This window comes from Rhinatrema bivittatum, chromosome 15 (assembly GCF_901001135.1).
Source record: "Rhinatrema bivittatum chromosome 15, aRhiBiv1.1, whole genome shotgun sequence".
NCBI classification, from domain to species: domain Eukaryota; kingdom Metazoa; phylum Chordata; class Amphibia; order Gymnophiona; family Rhinatrematidae; genus Rhinatrema; species Rhinatrema bivittatum.
This window is the reverse complement of record NC_042629.1, coordinates 73,322,609-73,348,056: the sequence shown is the minus strand read 5'-3', so window position 1 is coordinate 73,348,056 and position 25,448 is coordinate 73,322,609. Positions and strand designations below refer to the sequence as shown.

The following is a 25,448-nucleotide window of genomic DNA, read 5'->3' as shown; positions in this document are numbered from 1 at the left end:
TTTATGTGGTCTTGAAAGCTCATATACTACAACATTTTTAGATTATTCTTATGTGGGCCAGATAAAAGGTATGATATTTTAACACACAGTAAAACAATTGAATTAGCACATATTAAATATCATCAAGGTACCATTGAAGACCTTAGCCAAGTAACATTAAAACCTGTACTTATTTAACCGATTTAATGCATGCAAGATAAGGTACTAGATTAGCCTGGGACTCTTCCTCTGGAACCCCCGGCCCATGCTGCCTCTCAGCGCCGAGCAACCGATCCATCGAGTTTTCCAGGCACGGCTGCTCCGGCCTGATATGTCGGCAGAGCAGCCTGGCGATGGGCGGGAACAGTGACGTGTCCGCTCCCTCCTCTCCCCTTCCCCCAGAACCTCGGCAGATCGGATTCGAACCACCCAAGGCTGGTGAGGACGAGCGCGTAACACTCGCCTCCTGCCTGCTCCGTCGCTGCTTGCCGCTAACCCAAAGCACCGCCGGACACGGTGCGTAGTGGGAACCGCGCGGCATCTTCCTGTCACCCGCCGCCGCTAGGAAGGGGGAGTCGTTTTTGCGGTGCCTGGTCGGCTTTCGCTACGGGGGCCGAGATTGGCGGAAGTGAGTTGTTCGGTTGGCGGAGCATGCTGGGAAATGTAGTCCACTGGCTCTGCTCGTGCGAGTGAGCGTGGACGGTGGCACACCGGATGAACAACTACAAATCCCAGCGTCCTTCCGTGCTCTTCAGCTACATAGGGAAGAGAGTTACAATTGACCTTTTCGTTAGTCTGTATTTTTAAATACATTCGTGGGGAGATAGGTTTATGTTTCATATAGAGTTTAATCGGATTAGGCTACTTTTGCTGGCGTTCCTGGTGGAGGAATAGGTGGAAAATTCATAGTTAGGGCTTTTGGCCAGTGGGGTCGCTACAGTTTGTCGCATTCAGTGGCCTGGTCAGACAGTCAGTGATTTCAGCGGTCCCTCTTTAGGTGGAAAACCTTCACCTTTCCTGAGCCTAATTACTATTTTTGGAGAAAGCAAACTGAAAGTGGGATTTGCCTTTGTTATGTAAATAGATATTTTCACTTTCTTTTTAATCGCACTTTCCTTGATTAATGTTACCAGTGTAGTAGGGCATTTCTTAGTAGGTAATATTCAGAGGACAGGGCCTAAAAAGTAGCAAATTATTAATTAACAAGGAATATATTGACTGGCAGAAGACAGAGCTCCTATACTTTAGCTTAGCTGTGCTATCTAGTTTATTGTGGCTAATCTCAGAGATGGGCCATAAAATCACGATGACAAAATTTTGTATAAACCATTGTTTTCTGTTTGGAAAGATTTGGTGGAATCACAAGACTGCAGTTTGTATTCTGCTTTTATGAAATGTTTTCTGTTCCCTTAGTAAATTTAACCTTGTCTGACTGGGACTGTACAAACTGCAGATAGGAATTTCCAAGATTTTCTTGCCCATCTCTGGTTATTTTAAGCCAAATATGTGACAGAATGCTGGAAAGGGAACTTGAATGTTTATTTACTGGCATACATTATTTGTATTATTATTTATTTGATTGACTTAACCATCATGGTGGTTAATAATAAAAAGAAACCCACCATAAATACAAAAAACAATGCATTCTATAAAATCAAATTCAATAAAAATTGATATGCTGTCCCATTATAGCATGAATGGAGTGCTTTAAGCATAGAAGTATGGGCCTGAGAGTGTTTTGTTTTAGGTATCATTAAGGCTGGTTGTCTGTGCATAAGGCAATGACTTACTGCTTATAGAGGACACTCTTTCATTTACTTGTGTAGATAGCTTGGTTTAAAAAGTGCCCCTTTTCCCCAGTTAGTGAGTATGCATGGGCTCCCATAGCATGCATATTTTTAGCTATATTTTTTGTTCAAACTTTTATTAAAGAAATGTATTTATTTATTTAAGGCATTTCTGTACCGTCTTTAGCAATATAGATTGAGCAAAACGGTTTACAATATTATTAAAATAAAATCAACTCATAAGACTAAAAACACAACAAAATAAAATATTTTAAAATAATGAAAATAAAATACAAATGAAATAACGGAGAAAAATACAATTTGCGTAATAAGACCCTATACTTTGTGGCATCTCAATGTGCCGTAAGCTACACTCCCTATACTTAAAATTACCAAAAATCAAGAACAGTCAGAAAAGATGAAGAAACCAAAAAGCTTAGATAAAGATAATCCGGTATATAAGCATTCTTTGAAGTTCTAAACTGTTATTGGCTCATAACTGCGAAATAGAACATTATGCAGCGTGTGGTGATACATGCCACACACGGTACAGAATAAATGCATTTAAAAATTATTACGATATTGCCATCAAATAAGCATGGTTCTTCCTTTAGCTGGATTTTAAACAGAGGTGATCCTGAGGATGTATTTAGGTCAGGAAGGAAAACTGTACCCATGCATTCAATTTTCAAATATGCATGAACAATTTTGAGCTGCTCGGCTGCCTACACAAATAGCAGGTACAAAGTATGTGGGGAATCAATGTGCAGGGCTTTCCTTTGAAAACTGTTTGCAGTGTATGTAAGTTATGCAAAATTATCCCCAAAATGATCTGCATTCAGTGACTCCAAGTAGATGGAAATCCACTATTCATCTCTGGTCGTTGCAATAAAATATGATATATTTTTGGGATAACCCAGTAAAATGTGCTGAGCTGATATTGTTTCTTAGAATTGGACAGCTCATTTAACCAATCAGATTGCTACTTTTGCTAAAATCCACATCTGTTCTTACCTTTGCACTGTCAGCTTAACCGTTCTAGCCATTCCTACTAATCCATCAGTTTTAAGACATATAGTTGTGGTGGTGGTGGTGGTAGTAAGTATCTTACTTGTTATAGACTTTAGGTGATTGTGGACCCACCACCGTGACCAGGGCATTCATGGTAGGATATTGCGGTGGTTTGCTGTTGGCTGCTGTGGACCACAGCACCTGGTCTTTCCTGGTGATCTCCCATTCAGGTATGGGTCAGACCAGATCTTACTTAGCTGTCTGGTTTGGGTTGTCCCAGGGCAAAGTTGCTGGGGGGGGGGGGGGGGGGTCTGACACATCAGAGGTTTAAATTTATAATGAATACTTGTTTTGTTTACTTTTTTGATACATTTGATTTTTAACTAACTTTCTGGTAAAGCTGTTCACAGAATGCATTATTATTAATCTTTTTTTTTTTTCTAAAGTATGCAGGATCCTTCCTGCCTCTGTTTTTTTTTTTTTTTTTTCATAAGCAAGAGGGTACTGATTATTTATTCAGACATATCCTCGTGCACTAATTGACAGCATGGCAGCATTTATGTAGGTCACCACCTCTGAATTAATTAAGCAATTTATAGGGATGAAGCATTAAAACGAAAATGGGCTAGTTCTTGATAAGCAGGACATTAAACGGCTGTACTGTGCAGGGATTAAGATTATCCACTGATTTATGGATGCTTGGAAAACTTGCATAGTTTAAAGTCCCTTTCAATGTGTGGTTATTCATAAGTTATTTAAAAAAATATATTTTGTGTTTGTTTTTTGTTTGTTTTTTTTTAACAGAAACAGGATGTCAGAAGGGGACAGCGCCGGAGAATCTGTTCACGGCAAGCCTTCGGTGGTCTATAGGTTCTTCTCAAGACTTGGGCAGGTTGGTTACAAGAACAAGTTGTATAAGAACTTCTATTTAGGAGCCATGTTTCAAGAGAGAGCTCTCTGTTACTGTCCACACAGTAACCACACAGCTGGCACAGTACTTACTCGCTGGCTGCACTAGTGATCTTGCATGGCTTGGGACAAAATGGTAACACTAACAGACAACTTGGCCAGTCAGCTGTTAAAAAAAAAACAAAAAACCAAAACAAAATAAAGACAACGCCATTATTCACTTACAATTTCATTTTTATAGTCTTTGGCTAAATCATTATTTTTTTTTATGTTGGTGAGCAAGCAAGAGAGAGAACGCTTTCTTTCACTTCAGGCTGTGTAACTGGGAATATTTTAATACCCTTTGTGTGTTTAAAGTTTGAGTTCTTGAGGCTTTCACTATGAGCATAAAACAAGAGTTGGGGTCAGCTGGGAGATGCCATTCTCTTACCATAGAGCAGATGGATTGGAAGGGTGGAAGGGAGCAGAGGTCCGGCCACAAGGAGGAAGCGAAAGGGAGCGGTTGAGAAACAGATGGGGTGAATGAGAGAGAAAAAATTGCAAGAGAGAAGAGATGAGAAAAAAAGAAGTTAGATACAACAAAGATTAGGAAACAGGGTTGCTTTTGGAAGGGCATAATATAGATGATATAAAATAAAGGTAACTGCTGCTGGGCCAGCCATTTCCCTAAATAGTAAATGAGGTGCATGTTGAACCTACATTCTGCTTGGCGGTGCAGAGAGAGAACCGTTCCGTGTCCCAGGAGACCATTTTGAAAGGAGCGTTTGTCCTCCGGCCCTTTGCTGCTCTGTCCATGAAGTTTGAATGACTTACAGTTTGACTAGTAATAGAAGAACGCATGGGACTTGATGCTGGGGGCACTCATTCTTTTGTTTGTGGTGTTCTGCAGATTTACCAGTCTTGGTTGGACAGATCCACTCCATATACAGCAGTGCGATGGGTTATGACGCTGGGTCTCAGTTTGCTGTACATGATTAGAGTTTACCTGCTGCAGGTAAGATGAATGCTTGACTTATCTGTGGCTCCTTGCCTGTAACCTTTTGTGTATTGCCCACATGGAGGAGAATAATTGGGATTCTGGGAACAGTCAGAGAAAGATTCTGTATGGATATTCATGAAGGGAAGAGAGGTTTTTCATGCTATTCTGCTGTCTTAATTTCAAAGAGCAGGACATCCATGAAAGAGATGGCTTTCCTTTGCCCATTTTGTTGTGCCGCATTCCTCCTCTTCTTGTTCACTATCCGTAGAGGCTTTCTTCTATTCCTGATGCTTGATAGTGTAGATGGACAGCTTCAAGCATGGCTGTAATTTAAGTAATAATTCCCCCTCCTAGGTTTTCTTTCTATAAAACCATTAGCACCCAGAAGTGGAGGCGTGAGATTAACAGAGGACTGCAGTCTGTCAGTAATAAAAATAAGTGAGGGTTGGAAGTCCTCACGACCTCATCCCGTCCAGCAATGTGGCTAGTGTAGTGTCCATTCCTGCAGCTCAGGTACATTTTGCTGTTCATCGTCATCTCTGTGCCTGTGCTACATCAGTGTCTGAGCACTGGATGAGATTTCGGACTCCAGTCTGCGCTCCCCAGGATACAGACCTTAGCCAAGTTCCCTTATTCCCCTTCTGGAACCGAGAAATTAAATACATTTTATTTATCAAATAGTGTAAATACACAGGGAACGTCTAGAAACTGAGCCAATACTGGATAAAAGAAACCCAGACTTTCATAAGCTATCAGCAAGGAAGTAGAAAGAGAACCACATGGAAGGCTTTTTGTGGTCCAGAAAACTTGCGCCTTTAAAGAGTTGTTAGTTCAATAAAAGAATCCTTCTGTACCCAAGCACTTTATTGACCCATGTTAGCACATAACAAATTAAAACAAAGGATCTAATTTTTTTCAATGGTAGTAATTACTTAAATTGGAAGGTTTTCCAGAAGGGACTTGGGCTTCATTCCATAAATCAGGTTTCCATAGGCACAGACAGAAGAGATCCTGTGCTGCTGTTTTATTTGGTTTGCAGGTAGTGCTGCACCCAGGAATTGCTCTGAAAATGACAAATACTATTGGAAGATGTTCAGGGAACACTGTAGTGTCAAAAAAAAACCCAGTCTCCTTAGGTCAGCCGTCTTGGGAATAATTTTGTTGTGTTGCGCCAGTTGCAAAAGTGCCTTCAGTTTCCCAGAATGTCCCAAATAACCTGTCCATCTCTCTTGTCAGATCCCACTCTGGCAGCTTTCTCTGTGGTGCTGATAGTTAAACCCAAGTTAATGGAGTTGCAGTGATGTGTATTGCATTTACCCAATGAAGTCGCCTTACTGATACACAGAAGTGTTTCACGTCAACTGACGTAGATTAATTTGTTCCTACTGTACCGGGTTTTCTCATATGAAAGGTTATAAGTGGTCTCTAACCCATAGAGAAGGGGACCAGGAAGATTAGCTGCCCTCTATATTTAGAAATATTGGGCCCTTGAATGTGGAGACTTGTAGTGAGTGAGTGCATCAGCTTCAGACACTTGGGAAAACAAAATCTTTAGGACCAAGCAACTGCTGCAGAAGCGCCGGCTTGGCTAAAGATGTAAATGTTTAATTCATATCCTCTTCTTAAACTAGGATATTTAGATAGGGTAATTCACTCTCTGGGTTCATATATCCATGCAGTGATGTCTTGAAATTTTAATTAAACAAACAAGAAACTAAACATCTTAATTAAAAAGAATCAGTGTTGACCAGAAGAGACGCTGGCACCAGCCAAATCTAAGCGAGAGGAAGTACAGGAGGTAGAAGGTGGGGCTGGACTGAACTTTCCCTCCAGTATTTGCTGTGAATTTGGCAGTTATGTGGCAGCGTATTGCAAACTACAAGCAGGTACGAATCCCTTCCCCAGAGGCCACGGAAGATCAGGAAACATAGCCGAGTTCAAAGCAAGTGGCAGATCTTCTGCTTTCCAGCCGATTAGACTCTGCTCCCAGGCCGACTCTGCTTTATAACACATTTCTTGGTTTCCAGCCTGCTTTAGTATAAAGAGGGATCGCCTGTAAGCCTTCAGTCAAGGAAGCTTCGGCTCTTTTCTGTTCATCTCATGGTAACCGCTTTGAATTGTAGATTAGCGGTATTTAAATGTATAAATAAGTAAATGCTTAGAGCCCTCATCCCTCCAGATAAAGGGCAAGTTAGGAGGGGATAATCTACAAAAAAGGGTACTTGAACTGTGAAATTACAACTGGGAGGACAGAGTTTAGCTAGTGTAACCCTATTTTAGCATTTGACAATTCATCTGACTCCAGGAGACGACCAAAGGAACATAGCAAGTTGTGATATTCCACTCTCACCCTCTGTGGAGCCCCAGGATGCCCTCTTACATCGCCCATCCCCCCTTTCTGCATCCCTCCGCTGATCCTCTCGTCCCCTGTCTTTCAATTCCCAGCCTCACTGCATCCCCTCCAACCCTTCTCTCATATGCTCCCCAGCAGTTCCCCCCCCCCCTCGCCCATCAGCTCCTCTCTTATATTCGCCAGTCAATCATGTGTCATTTCCCCTCTCTCATCCTCCATGGCAAGGACCTCTTCACCTGCTCCAGCTCTCAGACCCCTCCTGCATTTGATTCCCCCCCCCCCCCAAACATGTTTTTGGCCGGGGTCCATAGAAACATATTCCTTTGGGCCCCAGGCCGAACTGATCCCTGCTGCTGGGAAGAGAGGGTTGGCTGATCAGTGGCAACACTTTTTTTTTTTTTTTCCTCTGGTATAGATTCAGTGGTGGATTTTGAGAGAAGAGCAGTGGCAGCCTCCGTCGCTCATGCACACTCAGCCCTCTCGCTGGTCTGAAGCCGGACTGAGATCTGCAAATGGCAACAGCATTACATTGCATTGCATTGCACGCGTGAGCCAGTGCAAGCTCGCAGCTCCTGCGTAAGGAGTGATCGGGTTTCTGACTCCTGCCTGTGAGTGCATGCTGGCTCACAGGCCCCCTGCCGACTTCCACTACTAATGCTGGGGCTTGAAGGGCACTGCCATTTGTGACCCACCCACAGTTTTGTAAGCCCGGGGTTAGACAACCTGAAATCTGTTCAGCTAGAAGAGACTTTCATTCAGAGTTCAAGATTACAAATGATATTTTGTCAGGAGCCATCTGGGTTTTAAGTCTCCAGAATACAGGGCAGGGCAGAGGGCAAAGAGAAGACACTTCAGACAAGAGATAATTGTCATTGAGGGATAAGGTATCTGAAGATATGGTCATTGCAAAGTCAGGCCACTGCAATAAAGTTCCAGGTCTTTCTTTATTTAAAATAGTTCTATTCTGCCTAGAACGACAGAATGTGCTAAGTGGGATTACAATAACAGAATTTCAACACTGTAAAACATCAGCAAGATACAACGTAACAGTAATATAAACATAAATAAAGAAAAAGCTGCTTGAAACAACATTGCTTTTAGCTGTTGATGAAAGACTGCGATGACCTCTTGTGCAGGAAGAGTATGCGGCAGAGCATTTCATAAAGATGGCCCTCAAACTAGAAATGCCCATTGGTGTGTTGCAGAAAGTCATGCTAATTTAACAGCAGGAACTGCTCTCTTGAGACTGGGTCAGTCTCAATAAATGATCCAGATTATCTGGGCCTTCCTCTTTCACTGTTTTAAAAATCGTCAAAGCTGGCTTAAATTGAATACGCTGCTCTTTTAAAATTGGCATTAAGTTGATCCCAAGGACGTCCGCCAACAAGCAGGTGGACAGCAGAACTTTGTAGGGTCTGTAACGCACGCAAAGAAGATTGGGGAAGGCCGGCAAATACAGAGCTGCGGTAATCTATTACCGTGAGTATGTGAGCTTCTACAATAGCACAGAAATCACCTCGGTCTAAAATATATTTCAAATGACACAACATTCATAGGTTAAAATAGCCGATTTTAAAATCCTGAGAAATTTGCGATTTAAAAGAAAGGCACAAACCAAACAAGAAGCCCAGATTTCAAACATCCTTAAAATGCAATGTAACGCCATGATTATCTATTCATGCAAATTCTTTAATTTACATTTTGCTTAAAAAAAAAAAAATCAGGATCCTGAGAAAAATATCAAGTCTGTCTTTTGTAAATTTAGCATAAGAGAATTCTGATTCATCCAAGATTAAATTAGTGATAGTTTCTGTAATATCTCCTAACACTTGATGCACATTTTTCTTAATTGGAAAAACAGCTGGATATCATCAGCATAGATTTCCTATCAAGAATATCACATATAGGCTATAAATAACTATTAGCGTGCAGCTGTGAGGGAAGAGCCCTGCGGTAGACCAAAAGATAATGAAAACCAAGAAGAAACAAAATCTGAGACGCATAATTTGCATTCTGGATTCCAAGTATGACTGGAACCAGCAAAGCACTGTCCCGTCCCCCCATTCCCAGGCCTTTGAGCCTGTTCAGTAAGACGGAACGGGAGACCATGGTCAAAGGCCGAGGATATATCCAAAAAGATGTCATAGTATCACAGGATATTGCGCCAACATTTTTAATGTTGGACCTAAAGCGCAAATAACGTTTTTATTTTTTCTGTCTAAAATTGTCTAAATTCTTCAAAATCACTTACACTTTGAATTTTGTTATGTGGTGGTGACAGGGCTTGGTGTACATTGTAGTTGGTCTAGAAGCCAATACTATCTTATTGAACATAAGACTGCATCTTTCTTCTGGCGCAGTGAATCAAGTTAGCACAATAATAAGGTAATTTTTTTTATCATGGTAATTGGGTGACACCTGACCAGAGCCACAAGTGCAGGTATTTCATACTCTGTGAAGGATCTTTGGTATATTTTTCGAGGCGTAGTTAATGTTCCCTCTGTGTGTTCTTGTTTTCAGGGTTGGTACATTGTGACGTATGCCTTGGGAATCTATCACCTAAATCTCTTTATAGCTTTCCTGTCACCCAAGGTGGATCCATCGTTAATGGAAGACTCAGGTACGGCTGTAACACTGATACAGTTTGCAGAAATAGCCCCTCTCTGCTCCTTCTTTACGAGAGCACATGATGGATTCAGATAAGATGTAGAAAGAGACTAGAAGCACAAAATAGAGAAGCTTGTAGGCCAGCCTCATACCCCCAGAGGTAGCACTAAGTTATGGACAGATGAGAAAGGGCCATATGATCTTTTTCTGTGCTATGTTGGGTTCCCAAATCTAGCTTCTGCTTCCCTGGCCCGATGGGGATGGTGTGGAAGCAGCATTCACATCTCGGCCATCACTCAATGGCATCACCTACTGGTTGGGTTGAGTGCACTTAGGTTGCATATCTCTGCAAGCAGCCTGACCCTACAGTGGCTGGGGAGTGGGATTCAAAAGGAAGAAAAAAAAACAAGGTAGCCATGGACGGAAACCTTTGGTGCCAATTTGTGCTATGTTTGGATATAATTGGTGTCCCTCTTCTCAAAAAGGGATCTTGCATGCTCAGTTACCCTGGAGGACGACAACAGATGTGCGATACTGTTTTTATATAGGATTGGACGTGTTTTATTCAGGATCCACTTAGCATGGTTGCTCGGATATAAATGTTTCTAAGTGAATACACGGTGTCTTGCAAAAGAAATGATGCTCTACAGCTAGGACAGGAATAGTGCAGCAGCCTGGATGGGCCACGTGGTCGCTTTTCTGCCATCATCTGCGGTCACCGTGTAGAACTTGCATTGTTTGAAGACATTTTGAGGCTGACGAGTAGATTTTCTCCTGCTTAAGCCTGGGTACAGAACCGGCTGCCAGCCAGCCAGCCCCTCTGATGCTTTGTGCCTGATCTGGCGAGATTTCTGAGTCCCCAAGGAAAACCAATTCTGTGACTATGCTGAACCTGGCTTGTCACTTTTAACGTGTTTCCTTCTGCCCTATCCCCTACAGAATCAGACTTAACAAATCTAGACATCGTTTAGCATGAGTAATCCCTCTTTCTTTTATGCAAGTGTAACTGTGTTGCATAGCGACCATTTAATGAATAGGTAAGTGACTATTTGTCTCACGGTCTGTGTTCCCTGCCGTAGGCGTAAGGATATGACTGTGACAGCCAGGTACACGTCTGCACTGAACAGCTATAATTCAAAGATGCAAGGCAGAAACATCTAGAACAAGAAGTCTAGTTATGAGGCTCCCAGAAGGAGGGTGGTGGGGAGAAATAACAAAAGCGTTCTCCCTAGAAAGGGTGGCAGATGCCTAAAATGGAGTCCCAGGGGATGTGGCGGAGATAAAACCAGTAACCGAATTCAAGGGAGCGTTAAGAAGTGAGGGGAAAGGCTGAGACTGAATGGCAGCAGGAAGTACCTTGGGCGGTCCAGCTGGGTCTTGTAGTCTTTATCCACTGTTCTAGGCCTGATTTACGAAGGCTTTTCTCCCATTTTGTATTCATGGGAAAAAGCTTAGTGAATCAGGCCCTAAATAGGATTTCCCTGTACGTACCAGGATCAGTCCAGACACCTGGGTTGTGACTCCGCACCAGCAGATGGAGACAGAGCAAAACTTGTCGGGCTCCCTACATATAGTAAGGCGCCACCCACAGCTCGTCAGTCTTACTCTGTCTCCAGCAGATGGGGCAGGTCCACCCACAGGCTCTGGTGATCCTGGTTAGCTAGTCAGGAGAGTTGGTTAAAAAAAAAAAAAAAAAAGAAGAAAGAAAATAGGGGGAAGAGTTTCCTAAGTTAGAAATCTCAGTATAAATGACAATGGACTTTAAAGCATTTGTAAATATGGAGCTATTGGAAAAGCAAGTGTGTGTGTGTCGCTACAGATAGATATAAAATACGTTTGCAGATTCATCGGGCAGTGGAACAGGATGAGAGAAGGGGCAGCTCTTGGCACCAGTGCTGCGAGCATATTGGCACAGTTTTTCTTACGAAGAGCGGGAATAGATCTGGAAACCCTGAGCATGGCATTGCTGGCAGGGGAGAGTAGGCCCCAGGATAGATCGGGTGCTGGTTTTCTGCTTCAGGCTTAACAATAGGACCAAGATGGCCCAAACGGAAATCATTGGGTTATAAATTGGGTTTTTGGAGGTCACAAGGCCCAGCCATTCCTTAGAATTCCCTGTTTGTGCGGAGTAGAAGCAAAGCTCATTTTTATTTTAGTAAATAAACGGAGGCAGTGCACGTGTTGCCTCGATCTCGCAGGCGGGAGGAAACCTTGCCAGAGTTGCCATCGAGTAGGTGAATTGGCTCTGCAGTCTCTGGCAGGTGGAACCGGCTGCCTCCTAGCATCCAGCTGGCAGATGCAGTTTGAGTTTCGGGTGATTTGTAAGGGCCTGGATGAACTGAGCAGTTAGATTTGGAGATTGGAATTTACATTCTCAACCCAATGGCTCCCCTATTTTGCAAAGTGATGGGCCACTGGGTTGCAGGGGCCGTTATGTTTTAAATTGAATGTTCTCTCGGCTATAGGGTTTGGTTTTAATGTTCTAACTATAGTTACGACAGATAAAATAAATGTACTGGGGCTGACCACTTAGTTTGATTCCCAGGCCATTCAAGGCTGAGGTTGCTGCCAAGGAAGTATATTCCCAGGTCCTGGCGGGGGAGAGAGAGACCCAGTCATTTCGCCACAGTGACATCTAGTGGCCAGATTTAGGGCCCATAATCACAGGGACCCTGAAGAAGCTCTGGTGCCCTAGGATCCTTGCCCAGGACTGTTCCTGAGATGACTGGGTGGGAATATAAAGCAGGTGAAAAAATCCCTGGGTAGATGAGACAGAAAGCTCATGATGGTGGATCTCAGCCGCCATGAGGAAAAAGGCCAAATGGCCCGCCCCCTCCCAATAAAATCCCATTATTTTACCTGCACGTGGGCATTTCTGCATTCCCAGTATGGCTCGTGGCTGTCTGGACTGCCCATCACCGATCGACCACCGTCTGACCTGTACATTCCCTGTATTTTCCAGATGAAGGTCCTTCGTTACCGACAAAACAAAATGAGGAATTCCGCCCGTTCATAAGGAGGCTTCCCGAGTTTAAATTCTGGTGAGTGAATTCCTGCTGGGAGGATTCTGCTTTGTTCTTGTATATTATCTCGCAGGGCTTTTGGAGTGAATTTTTTGCACCAGCATTGTGTATGTGTGAAAAGTGAAACCAAAGGCCTCCGTCTGCAGAGGGTGGAACACTTGGACTCAGATTTATTTAAAGGTTTGGGAGCCCTGGGTGAGGGAACAGACTTGGAAGGTTTATAGCACTTTTCACGTGTAGGACTGAACGATACCAGGGGAGGAGCGGATTGGCCTTTCACCTCTAGCGCTGGATGGCTCATGGGATTGGCCCAGGTCTTGGAAAAATCTGGACTCTTAGTAGGTTGTGCTGTCTTTTTTTAAATTACCAGCCAAAAGATGTAGTAGATGAAGAGTGGTAGGGTTTTTTTTTTAGGGATGAAAGATAACCTATAAATACCTCCAGGTGAAAGAAATTGGGGACAGGAATACCCAGCCTTGCACTGCTAGACTGTCGGTCCAAATACTGCACGGATCAGACCCGCACTCGGATGAGAGATGACGTCTGGGAGTTTAGTTGGTGGCTCTCAGTCCACTTTGCAGCAGTTATCGGTGCCTAAATTGCCAGCGTCTTTAGCAAGATTGCAGGCTGAATGCTGGCTCTCATCCCTTCTGAAGCCACGGCAGGCTCAGATTGCAAATGAGGATTTGCTGTACTGTCCCTATTGAATTAGCACAAGTTTGAAACTGTCAAGGCTTCAACCCTGGCTGCCTTCAAGCATTTTTTTTTTATTAATGTATGTGAAGAATGCACAATGCTTAACATTGACGCCTTGACGATTGGCACTACTGCTGGCAAGCTTAAAACCTGTCGTGTCCGTGTGTCGTGTCCCCCCCCCCCCCCCCAAAAAAATGTTGTATTTTTAATCACGCATGCATATTTTTCTGAAAACGCACTGCAAAAATGCACTTGCAATTCGTGTCTCTGGGTTGGAGGGGAGTGCAAAGTATATGGAGGTCCCATGGTCAGAATATATTTGTTCAGCTACAGGTGGTGCTTAGCCAGGTAAACACCAGGATTTGAAAAATCCACTGCTTGGACCGCCCCTGCCATAGCCAGGTAAAAAAAACATATTTGGCTATGTTAGGGTGGCTCAGGGGCATTCTGGCAGTATCTGGCTGGTTTTTCAGCGTTCTCCAGCTAACGTAAGCTGATAGCTTTAGGACTGCCAGACAGCAGTTCTAAAGTTAGTGAAGTAAATTAATACGGCGAACTTGCCAAGTTATACATTTATCCGGCTGACGGCCAGCCACCCAGCAGCTGAAAATGGACCTCCAAGGAGAGGCCCTGGCTGTCCGTTTGTGCAGTGGTAATTGGCACCAGTATGTGGGCCATGAAGAAAAATCATTCTGCAGGATTGGGTCCAGCTCGAGTAGAGAAGCTGTGATCCCATTAAAAGACTGCAGCTCCAAGAGAAAACATGGCCCATCATTTTTCTGTTAATCTCCTTTTTTTTCCCCCTTCATTCAGGCACTCTGCTACTAAAGGAATCGTTGTTGCCATGGGATGTACGTTCTTTGAGGCTTTCAACGTCCCCGTATTCTGGCCAATTCTCGTTATGTACTTCATTATGCTTTTCTGCATCACCATGAAGCGACAAATCAAGGTAAGTTTGGCTCTGCACTGTGCTTGTGAAAGTGACACATGATGGCACCAGAGTCATTCAGTAATCCTGATAACAGTGGGACAGGGCCCTAGTTTAAAGCCTGTCCTGAGAGGCTAACACAAGTGCACTGCTTCCCCTTACCCAGCTCCTTTACAAAGTCTGATGCAGCTAGGGGTTGCTCAGTCTATCACTCCCAGCTTAGATCCGAGGTCTAAATTATGTTTCTGAGTGCATTAGTGGCCAATAACCGCAAATAAATAATAAATTATTAAAATGGGGTAAGACAAGAACCACCCTGAAAGGATAAATGTCACAGCTGCCATGAAAATGTGATTATACGTTTAGTCGTTGTCACTCTTAGTTAATTTGCACCTATTTGACAAAACTCCATCACAATTGTCCCTTCATCTTACCACCGCTGTAATCTGGCAGTGTCCGTTTGTTAGAGAGGAGAAGAAATGGATGTAGTCAGCTCAACAGAACTTTTCATGTTCAGCTACTTCGATTCAGCAAAAGTACTCGGGCTACTGCCAGGTCGGTTCGTTTTTAGTAATATTGGCCATCTGCATTCAGCTGGCATCCTAACCCACTTTTTCAGGGATAGTAGTTTAGGATGTAACCAGCAAAGTGGGAGTGGAAAGGTCTGGTGACCAATTTTGGTGTCCTGTCTGCTCCTTTTCTGAGAAGCGGCTGTGGGCACAGGCAGGAAAGGTGACTTGTCCAAGATGCTTCCCTTCTGAAGCCAGTAGTCTACCTCTTGTGATACTGAAACTGGAATTAAGGGCAGCATTGTTACTTAACAAAAATAGAGTGAGCTAATGCATCCGAAGCGCAGTCTTCCCTGGAGTCCAGGCGAATGGGTCGCCCTTGAGAGGGCTTAAGGGTATTCATGGCCTCGCTGAACATCAGGTCAGGAAAGCATCGACCCTCGCCGCTTCTCCTCTCACAAAGAGGCTCCATCTTGCAGAACCGTGAGTCGCCTTTGGGGGGGTTCAGTCCTCTCCTTGGCCAAGCCCCCTGCTCGCGTGCAGCTGTCCTGCCATTATAAAACAGAGCCTTTGAGCCGCAGAAACGCACTTACTAATGGCTTCTCTCGTCTTTTTGCAGCACATGATTAAGTACCGGTATATCCCCTTCACCCACGGCAAGAGGAAATACAAAGGAAAGGATGACATCGGGCAGCCTTTCTCCAGTTAGACCACAGACTGAACCTCCTTGAATTTCTTACCTGTAATTAAAACAACCCGAAGAGAACAGTTTTGAGCCATTGTAACAATGCCTCCTTATTGCTATCTGTATCGAGGGAGAGCGTGAGAGCCCTAGGCTAGATATTTTTTAGGGAGTGAAGCATCCGGGCCTTCCAAGCAGACCCAAATGGTTTTTCTGTCCATGGCAGCATCCGTCGGTAACAGGCCCCAAGGTCACCTGTGAGCTCTGAAAGGCCGATGCCTTGATGTCCTTATCTTTGCCCCATGCCAGCAGGGGGAGCCTCTGACCCGGTGTTCTGCTCGCCAGGTGGGTTAGGGATAAGTTTAAAGCGAGGCCCGCTTCATCCTCCTACCCCCAGACTGAAGAGGGGCATCTTCCTAAGGCTCAGATCTCAGGCTTTGCTCCCTTGGTTGCAATGCCAGTCTAACAATTGCATTCAAAGTGGGGTTTTAAAATTTGGCGCTTTCATAATGGTTCAAAACTTAGTTCTTATCATGATTTCCGTGAGAGCCTGGAATTATAAATATATACATATTATATATATATTTTAATTGTTATTAGTTGAGGGGTAACTTTCATACACAAGATTTTTTTTTTTTTTTTTTTAACTAACTTGTTCATGCCACCCCTTTCAAACACTGAAACGAAAAAAAGTTTGGTTAGGGAAAACCAGTTTTGGGGTTTTAACACTGCTTTCCCCTTCTATGAATGAGAGAGATCTGACCTGCATGTAAAACATTTATATGTGCCACAGCTATAAAAATGATTTTAAATTACTTACTATTCCTTTTCAGTTTTCTTAGACTGTGCCCCCTTGGTTGACGAGTCTCTGTCTATGTGGCTACCATTTCCCCCTATTTGTTAGGTAACTCTGGTTTCGGGTACTGTCCTCCAGTGAATTGGAGGAAATAATTTAGCGGAACGCTCTTTTCTTTTTTTTCTCTTTCTTTTCGGTTGCCAAGAGGCCGTGGCCATTCTGAGTCTGGCACTAAAAGGCTTGTTTGTAGGGAGATTTCAGACAGGTCATGCACTGCAGTAGCGGAGACAACCTTTGGGCTGGGGAAGGGGGTGACTTATTCTAGCTGTGGGATAACAAGTAACTGCATGATTGCTAAATCCGTGCACGGGGGCCCATGCCCTCCCTCACAAGATAGTATGACTTCTGCCTCTGTATTCTCCCTCCTCTCTCGGTAGTGGGAAATGGGTATGAAAACCTAACCAGGCTCTGGTCTATACCCCCTGATTCTAGGGGACAGGTTCCTTGTTTCTAAGCTCCTGAAGTCTCTCAATAAGGAAATCAGCGGGTGCCATTAACGTATTCCAAATCCACCAGGCGCTGAGGAAAGAGAGAGAGAGAGACACATTCCCACCACGCAAGAGCCATTTGTACTCTTCCTCTATAGAAAACAGGAGGACACCATTGCCAGAAAATCCTACTTCCCCCTCTCGCTAGAGTAAGTGTCCATGGTACTGTTGATTGTCCAAGAATGGTACCTTCTGCTTGGCCACTCGTTCAGGGCAGGTTTACAGCCAGGTAAAAGTGCAACGTGTACCCCAGCCTGCAAACAAAAGCTGGAATGCCAGTAAAGCTTACAAGGTTCAGTTATGAAACCAGAAGCAGCTTTGTCCAAAGCAGCAGACAAAGCCCCTTCTGTTTATAAAAACCGCTGTATTCATCTTGCAACACCTTGCATAGAAAAAAAAGTGAGAGGATACTGTGTCAAAATGATCTTTGAAAAATGTCTAAACTGGAACCATTGCTGTTTCTTCACATTTTGCCTTGAGCGTGATTTTTCAATAAACTTTCTTGGTAAAAGCCTACTTCACTGCTGTTCTTTAAAGGCAGTTAGAATTAAAAAAGTGACATTTGAAAAATGTGGGGGTTTTCTGTTTGTTTGCAAAAGGCAAAATATTGTCCTGTCCCCATGGCTGCTGCTGAGAACATGCACTGCTTAAAATATTAATCTCCCATTTGCAAAAGTTGCAACACAAACTTGTTTACTGAAATTAGAAATTTATTCAGTCCTGTCTGTACAGTTAAAACAGCTCCCATGAAGTGTTTTCCTTCTCCTAAAGTGCCAACAATGGTAATGTGATTTGTTTAAATGATCCAGCAGTATTGCACATTGCATTCACAGAGTGGAGGGGTTTTGCTAAGTGCCCTGGCTGTTCCTTGAAGGTTATCCGAGCTGTTATAGGTAACTGGGATTATTGGAGCACAAAGCTGGTCAGAAATGAATTGATGACCTTCGTAGGAGGTTGTTAGAGAAAATTAATATTCAAATTAAGCAGTCTTCTGCTCAAGAGTGTGCAAACACGCTGCTGCAGTGGGGAGCTGTGGCTTCCACAGGCCCAGTGGTAGACGGTTGCTCTTACTCTCTATACATTTAATTCTAGTGTGAGGCGCAGGTGTGCATTCGTGGGGGCTCACAATTCAGCCACGCTCCAATATTTAGCAATTTGGGGAGGATAGGTCAGACCCCAGGGTGGGCTGCATATGCAGTTTCCTTATTCTGTAGGACAAAAGCCAACCCTTTTTCTGCACTCATCAGTGCTCTGTCCAATGTTTCCTAATATAGGAGGTAGCCCTCCCCAAAATCTTCCAGCAGGTGCCATCCTACTACTTATTTGCCCCTTTCCTGGTTCAGAAACTGCCAGTGCTGGTGCCCGAAGCATCTCAACCACTTTTCATTAGACTAACTTACCCTTAATTATAAGCTAGACAATCGGTCTACCTTTTATTTTTCTCACATTTTCTTCCTTAAGTCTGGAAAAGTATGTAAGAGCTAAAACAGTTTTTGTGATTGTGAAATGATTCTCCTACACAAAACTATTACTTACCTAGCAAACCCCCTAGAAAAGCAGCACTCAAAGCTTATCAAGCTGAATCTGTTTATCCTACAAAAAATGGCACCACTGCTCTTATCAGAAAGTTAAGATCCCTGTAATGAAAAAACCCTTCCCCACACTAAGACATTTTAATGCCGTCAGATCAGACTGGCGTACTTTGAATCCAAAGTACTGGCTATGCTAGGCCTCTGCATTCTTGCTGTACCCTGGAGATTCTCATCTCTATTTTACATTTACACTTATCTGCATGCTCTGCCCTCAAAACAGCTCCTGTTCAGTCTTTATTCTGCAATGCCTGATTTAAAGCCCTGATACCAGGGGCAGAGAGAGCTTTCCTAACAATTAACTTCATCCCAAAAGTAAATACATAGTCAAAATAAAAAAAATAAGACTTTGATTTTAAAAGCCCACAGAATGAGTAAACAGAGACCCATTCTGGTTAGGCCTGCTGCTTTAGAGAAGGAGTTTAGACTTGTTTCTTAAACAGCTAAAAACAAAACGTTTAGCGGCATTTTAGTTTAGACTAACAGCAAATGCCTACTTTTCTGGAAGACTGTGTGGTACTGCAGACTCTGATCTTCTCTGTCCTTGGGACGTTCCACTCAGACTTGATTCCCTCCCACCTCGAGATTACTATACCGACATTTTATCATTCCCAGATCCAAGCTACATACATAGTGACATATAGCACATACTCAGGGCGACAATAAGAGCACTGCTTAGGTTTAACAAGGAAGTGCTAATCTGGTTCCAGCCCCATCCAAGACTGCAGTATCAGTTCCCTTTACCTGGTGGTTTGAAATATACAGGTGGAGAGCATCCCTTACTGTGGAAGCTTCCGTGCCCAGAGATGGTGCACAAAAAAGTGAAGTAATATCAAGACAAGGGAAAGCCATTCATAAAGAGGGACACAGGACAGCTCCTCTGGAACTGGTTGAGGTGGGCTGAAAACAACCTTTTGGACTGTTTCCTCTTCAAAATAGCTGCCCCAGTAGTAATACTGACCTGAAATCACATATCAGCAAAGCGCCAGTGGTTAACAGTGTGAGGGTCACCACTTTTTAAAATCAGTAGGTGATCAAGGAGTCACTAGGCCTTGGCAGGACGTTTCTACAGTGGCTGCATAGAAAGTTGATTTGGCATGTAGGGTTGATCAGCAGGTGGCCACACAGCCACCCTGCCCCAGCACCTCCCCTGCTGTCCAGCACACCCACTGAAATAAATAGTGCAAGATTATGGCTGCTGCCTCCTCTAATACATGTAAACATATAAATGATTCACAGGGGCAGCTAGTTATGTAGCTCAAAAAGACCTAAAAAAAAAATATTCCAGCCCTTTTTGTGTGCTTTTGGCTAGTTGCTGTGTATTATTGAGGACAATGCTTCTGCATCAGAGGTTCCCAGCACCAGCAAACCTCTGGCACTAGAGGGCCGCCAGGTATCAGGTGGTCTTTATTTTTCACTGCCCATTTCGGATCTGTGCCTCTTGCGTGTCAGGAGAATTAGTCCTACGAGTGCCACTTTAGGCAGCTATGGCATGGGTGCTCTAGATCCACATTACAGTCCCAGGGAACAGCAGGAAAAAAAATAAAAAGGGTCGTCCAGCTCATAGAGCAGGGACACAGGTCTGGCTCATTAGACGCAGCAAGGTTTGAAAAACCCCAAAAGGCTTGTCTTCTTCAGAATAAAGCAGAATAACTAATTCAGCAGCCAGATGAATTTTTCCCTTATTGCCTGTACAGGAAAAATGCTTAGTGCCTCTCACCCTAAGCCATGGCCGCAGTCACAGCATTAGCCTGGCTGAAAATATTTTTTCAGTCAACATTGCTGCTCGAAACATCTAAACTGTGGCAAAATCCAAACTAATTGTGTTTCAGTGTCGTCCTTCAAAAGATATCCCTGCGCTGTGCTGTGCTCTCAGTCGTGGAAGGCAGGGAGCCCTCCCGCGCTGGCTCATTGCTTTCTCGGCTGCCCGGGGCTCGGCCTAGCGATAGTGGCGCAGGTAGATGAGCTTCTGAGGGTGAAACTTCTCCCTGCACAGCGGACACTCTGCCTGAAAGAGACAAAAAACATTGCAGCACAGCTGCTGATGGGACAGGAAGCCCTGGGAGTGATCAACCACTAAACAAAACCCAAAACAAGATTATACTTCACTCAAATGGGGGAAGAAACACTGGCAAAAAGCTACTTAAATCCATACACGGTTACCCTGTACATCCCCTGACAGTAAAAACGTTATTAGCCTTCGCTATTTTATGGGGCAGGCACTAGATCTGTGGGACTCGTGCAAATTGGGAGTTCTACTAGGTTTACACCGCTGTGTATGTGCCCTAACCTACTTTTCTGGGGAGGGATCTCTCAGGAAGCACAAATCTGGAATTAACAATAACTTAAAGAATTTGTTTTCCTTTTTCAATTCTTTTCCTCCTGTGTGAATATTTTAAAAAGTAGTGACAGATGGCTTAAAAAGGCTATTCAGAGTCAGTACACACAAAAAAACAAAACAAAACATGGTTTGTGTTAACAAAAGCATGAATATTAGTAGGGAGAGAGGGGTCTCAGCCCTCCCCAGGAGTTCAATGACCAATTTACCTTTGGAACTATTTCTGCTTTGCTTTTATAAATCCTTTATGTTGTTTTTTTCTTTCTCCCACCTCCCCTGACAAGTTTTGACAGGTGCCCCTGTAACTTAATGCACTGCAAAGGTTTTCTGCCACAGACCACCAGCAGAAACCCGACTCTGCTTACCTTGGTGTTGCACCACTCCACAATGCACTCCCAGCAGAAGAGATGGCCGCAGGGCGTGGCCGTCGTGTGCCGTCGATGATGCAAGCACAAGGTGCATTTGGAATAGCGCAGCAAGGATTTCTCGTGAGTGTGGGCTCTGTGTGCAAAATTAAACACAAGACCTTTCAATAAAGCTGCCGGAAAGCACAGGAAAATGTCATGGTGACCCAAGAAGAGTTTGCATTAGAAGAAGGTGTCAATGGTGACTCGGTCTCTACAGATGGGACCTTCAGCAAGCTGCAATATAATTTACAAGATCTGTGCATTCAGCTTAATGGTTCATAGTCACTTTAGTTAAGATTCACATTCTACACTGTTAAGTCTTGTTATGAATTTTTCGAGAGTTGATATCAGTGGATCATACAGCAGAGAATGCCTTCCAGCTGTCCGAGGTAAGCTCCTGAAAGCCACTCCCAGCTCTGCATGTCACTGCCACAAATGGAGAAACCCCTCGCTGCTGGGCATCTGCCTTTCGCCAATACCCCCTGCACCTTTCTCCAGATCCTATTCTGAGCAGACAAGCTCTGGTTTGGCGGCCAGGAACATACACCCCCCCTACCTCTGATAGGACATGCGCCGGTGAAACTTGCACTTCTGCTGCGTCTGCTGCCTCTGCTGGAAGTTGCAGGTCTGCACAGCAAGGATCAGGAACACATGCAGCACCGACACCACCCCCAGCAGCTTATAGCTCCATCGCACTCCTTGATCATCTCCGAGCAATCCTCTCACACGAAGCTATGCAGATGTTGAGAGAGAGAAAAATAGTCATTGACGAGCACCGGAATAAGCTAGACATGTTCCTCGTTGCTAAAATCCTTATGGGCAAGACGAATAAATAAAATAAATGTGATGGGAGGGAGAGCAAAACAGAGGACTCTGTTTTTGACAACCATGCTCGTTACCACTCTAAAACCACCTTTACTATATAACTGCTAGCATAAGAACTTTGCAACGGATTATGTTCGCCAAAGATGCTGCTACTGCTGCACAGAAGCTTTCCAGACCAGATCGACCCTTCCTTCACACTCTTGCCTTGCTCATGTGGCCAGGTCTGTACTTACATAATGGATCCCAGTGATCCTCTTGGCAATGTGATAGAAGGTTCCACTGACATAGAACAGTGCAAGGTGCAGTCTTCGGAGAAAGGTGACGCCGTGTCGGAGGAAATGGACAGTCCTTAGGGAAGCTTTCTTCTGCTGCTCTGTTAAGCCGCCAACCTGCCTGTGCAACCAGTTCCACAGGGGGGATCTGCGCGATGAGCCGGAGCTGTGGCTGCCGTGTGCGTTTCTCGGCCAGTCGGCTTCAACCTGAAGCTCATGCTCAAGGCGCACTAGGATCTTATCTGTCAGGTAGGGCACAACCGTCTGAAAGGAGAGCAAGATCGCCCGCTGAAGCCAGGAAGGGATTTTTTTCTTGGACGAATCAACCTGGATGATATTCACATACTCCTCCCCTAGAGTTTGATAGCCTGGAAGTTACAAAAGATGATGTTCAAATCCTGACAAAGTCAACCAAATCCTCCCCCCCTTTCCAAAGCAGGCAAGGCAAATACCAGCTGCAACTGCATAACAACAAAACAGTTAGAAAGATTACAGTGTGTTCAGTATATGGCAGGTAGGCTTTTGACTAAATTCTCATAAGAGATCAACATTAAAGAATTTTACAGTGGTTACTGATACTTTACCATAACCAATTTAAATAGCTTACGCTAGCCTTTAAGGCCCATGAACGGTGCTGGTCCTGAATATTTAAGAGACCACCTGGTTCCTTATGATTCAGGCAGATCTTTACAGGGCCCCTGCTCATCTGTTCCCGCAGTAGCACAGGCAAGGCCCCAAGCCCCTGGGAAAGGCCTTTCTCTTATACAGTTCCACGGCCTTTAGAAATTAGGCCAGGATCAGATGTTTTCCCAATTTAGACGGGATATAAAAACCTGCTCACTTAGGAAGGCTTTCTATGCTGCTAATTAGTTAGCTTGGCGAATGGTTAATTTTTGCAAAGAAACCCAAGGATGTGGGTCTTTCTCTGCTGACATTTACTATGTTGCTAATTATTTTATGGTGATCATATTTATTCTTTGAAACCATCTAACAAGTAAATGTTTCAGCATGAATAAAAGGATTCACTTTAAGGCAAGGAATGTCCGTAATGATACTAAACTTTAATGCACTTTTTGGTTACAATATTATTTTCTTTTTAACCATGCAAGGGGGTCATGCCGTTAACTGTTTTCAGTCTTTTCAAGGTGCCAAGAAAGTCAATTTTGCCAAAAGCAAGTTGGCTCCCACCCAGAATTTAAGCACCTGAGGACTCGTTTTGACACAAAAGTTCCTATGCATATGACAGAAGAAAGGATCCTGGATATCCAGTCAGGGGTTCAGGATCTCCACACATTTGCATGCACTGCCTCCATCACATGCAGATTTCAGCTCATGAATATTTATAATGGCTATCCCGAAAACCGGTCTGACTGGCCATCCCCCAGTACAGGTTTGTGAATCTCCAATCTAGAAGCTTTGGTGTGACACGTGAGATTTGTTGGTGCGGCAGAAACCTAAGGGTTGGGATTACCTTCAGGCGCCTTAGCAATGGATCTAGATTTGGTGCTGTGGGCAACAGAACACCCAAGCAGAGGGCCTTGCTCTCAATGTGATTCTCTCAAGTTTATTCTAAAAGGCTTTTATTTTATTTGTATATCGACATTCAGCCATAGCCATCACATCGGTTCACATACAACAATAATGATAAACAGTTACAATGTGAAGAATAGAAATAATGGTGTTATATAAAATAATGGAGAGAATTAAAGTGGAAAGAAAAAATGAAAAAGAATAAAAGTAGAGTAAAAATGTATGTATAGTTAAATTAATCATGTTGGGAAAGCTTTTAGAAATAGTAAAGTTTTTAAATTCTTCTTAAAAGTTTGAGTAGAAGTTTCCAGTCTTAAATCAATAGGGAGAATCTGAAGTGATTTACATTGCATAAAACATATATAATCAGCAAAATTCATAAAGGATACCATAGGATGTTGAAACTCTAGTAGAGTTAAAAGATAATTTCATGAAAATTAAACCCAACCTATTAAACATACTAAGGTTTTTTTTTTCCTTCCATTAAACATCAATAGTAAAAAAAAAAATTACAGTTCCAAAGTGTTTTTAAAAATATCCCATTACCTGAAAACGTGGTTAGGGTGAAGTATGCAATGTCGCACAACAGTTCAAGTTCTTTCCTCCACTGCAGCCATTTCTTGGCGCCTAGGACAGAAAGAGTTAGTTGAGAAAGAGCCCCTTGAGGACGAACAATGCTTTCGTGGGGGAGATCAGACAACAGCAAAATTCGATTATCTGTAATACAGCGTTAAGTCTTAACCACCTTCTTTATGTGCATTACCCCCAACTCCAGCCATCAAAAATGCATTTATTTTTGTTCTGCACCAGAAACCGAAAAAGCACAGCACTCACCCCAATATTACTATTAATACTTCGCTCAATAGCACCGCCTCACGTACAAAACCCGGAAGAGTCCCTGCCCCATAGAGTTTATAATCTGATCAAGAAAAACATGCAAGGCTCCGTTTCCTCACTGGCCGGAGTTTGCATTATTGTGAGGGCAAGGAACCTGTGTCTTGCTTCGTTTTCTCAGAGGAAGGTGTTGTGCTGGATCCGTTTCCGAAGAAACAAAACTCAATATTCAGTTTGCATTTAGGAGATACAACTATACCACGTTTTTTGACATCTGGAAGGAAACGTCTTCCCTCGCTCCATTCTTGCAAGGGCTAAATTTTAAGATTTTTCAGAGTTGAATTATTGCCGCCCTCCTTCCTGGAGCCCTTTTTTTTTTTTTTTTTGTAAATCAATAAGTTAAGAGCTTTACAAGGAGGGAGGAGGGGGAGCTGCAAAGCCAAGCCTCCCAACTCCCCGAAAAGACAGTAAAGCCCTGCACTGCAAGCTGCCCTGCTCGGCGGCGCTCACCGGCCAGACTCTGGCACACCTCGCTGGCCCCTGCTCGCAGGCAAGCCTGGTAGTGCTCGTCCTTCTGGCTGCAGCGGATGAGCTGGGGCTGGTTGGCCGGCTGCAAGGGCATGGCGGTGGGGTGGAGGCGCCCGTTAGGGCCCGCGTCCCATCTTCCGGCTCGGCGAACACTGCTGCCAGCACCTGCCCGCTTGCCGCCGGCCTCAGCACGTCGCGCGTCACCTCGGCGTGCGGTCACGTGAGGCAGCTGCCCACTTCCCCCACCTCGGCGAGCGCGGCCTTGCCAGCACCTGCCCGGAACCCGGCGGCTTCAGCACGTCTGGCGTCACCGAGGTA

At 44.0% G+C, this 25,448-nt stretch overlaps 2 protein-coding genes across 4 annotated transcripts; one reads left to right on the top strand and one right to left on the bottom strand.

The window, feature by feature from the left end:
- The first annotated feature begins 294 nt into the window (after positions 1-294).
- RER1 (retention in endoplasmic reticulum sorting receptor 1) lies at positions 295-17,323 on the top strand. 3 transcript variants are annotated; one of them, XM_029579075.1, is made up of 7 exons: positions 295-417; positions 3,582-3,669; positions 4,576-4,680; positions 9,539-9,638; positions 12,588-12,666; positions 14,158-14,293; positions 15,401-17,323. In XM_029579075.1, exons 2-7 carry the CDS (start codon positions 3,589-3,591, stop codon positions 15,488-15,490), a joined length of 591 nt encoding a protein of 196 aa, XP_029434935.1. In that variant the 5' UTR covers positions 295-417; positions 3,582-3,588; the 3' UTR covers positions 15,491-17,323. The 3 variants fall into 3 exon arrangements, with proteins under 3 accessions (XP_029434935.1, XP_029434934.1, XP_029434936.1); XM_029579074.1 differs by having other exon boundaries at positions 339-495; XM_029579076.1 differs by having other exon boundaries at positions 356-607.
- PEX10 (peroxisomal biogenesis factor 10) lies at positions 16,171-25,368 on the bottom strand. Its single transcript, XM_029579073.1, has 6 exons — positions 25,113-25,368; positions 24,315-24,395; positions 22,200-22,606; positions 21,698-21,873; positions 21,100-21,235; positions 16,171-20,404 (listed from the first exon to the last, which is right to left on the bottom strand). The coding sequence occupies exons 1-6, from the start codon at positions 25,222-25,224 to the stop codon at positions 20,336-20,338; spliced, it is 981 nt and encodes a 326-aa protein (XP_029434933.1). The 5' UTR covers positions 25,225-25,368; the 3' UTR covers positions 16,171-20,335.
- Positions 25,369-25,448: the final 80 nt, after the last annotated feature.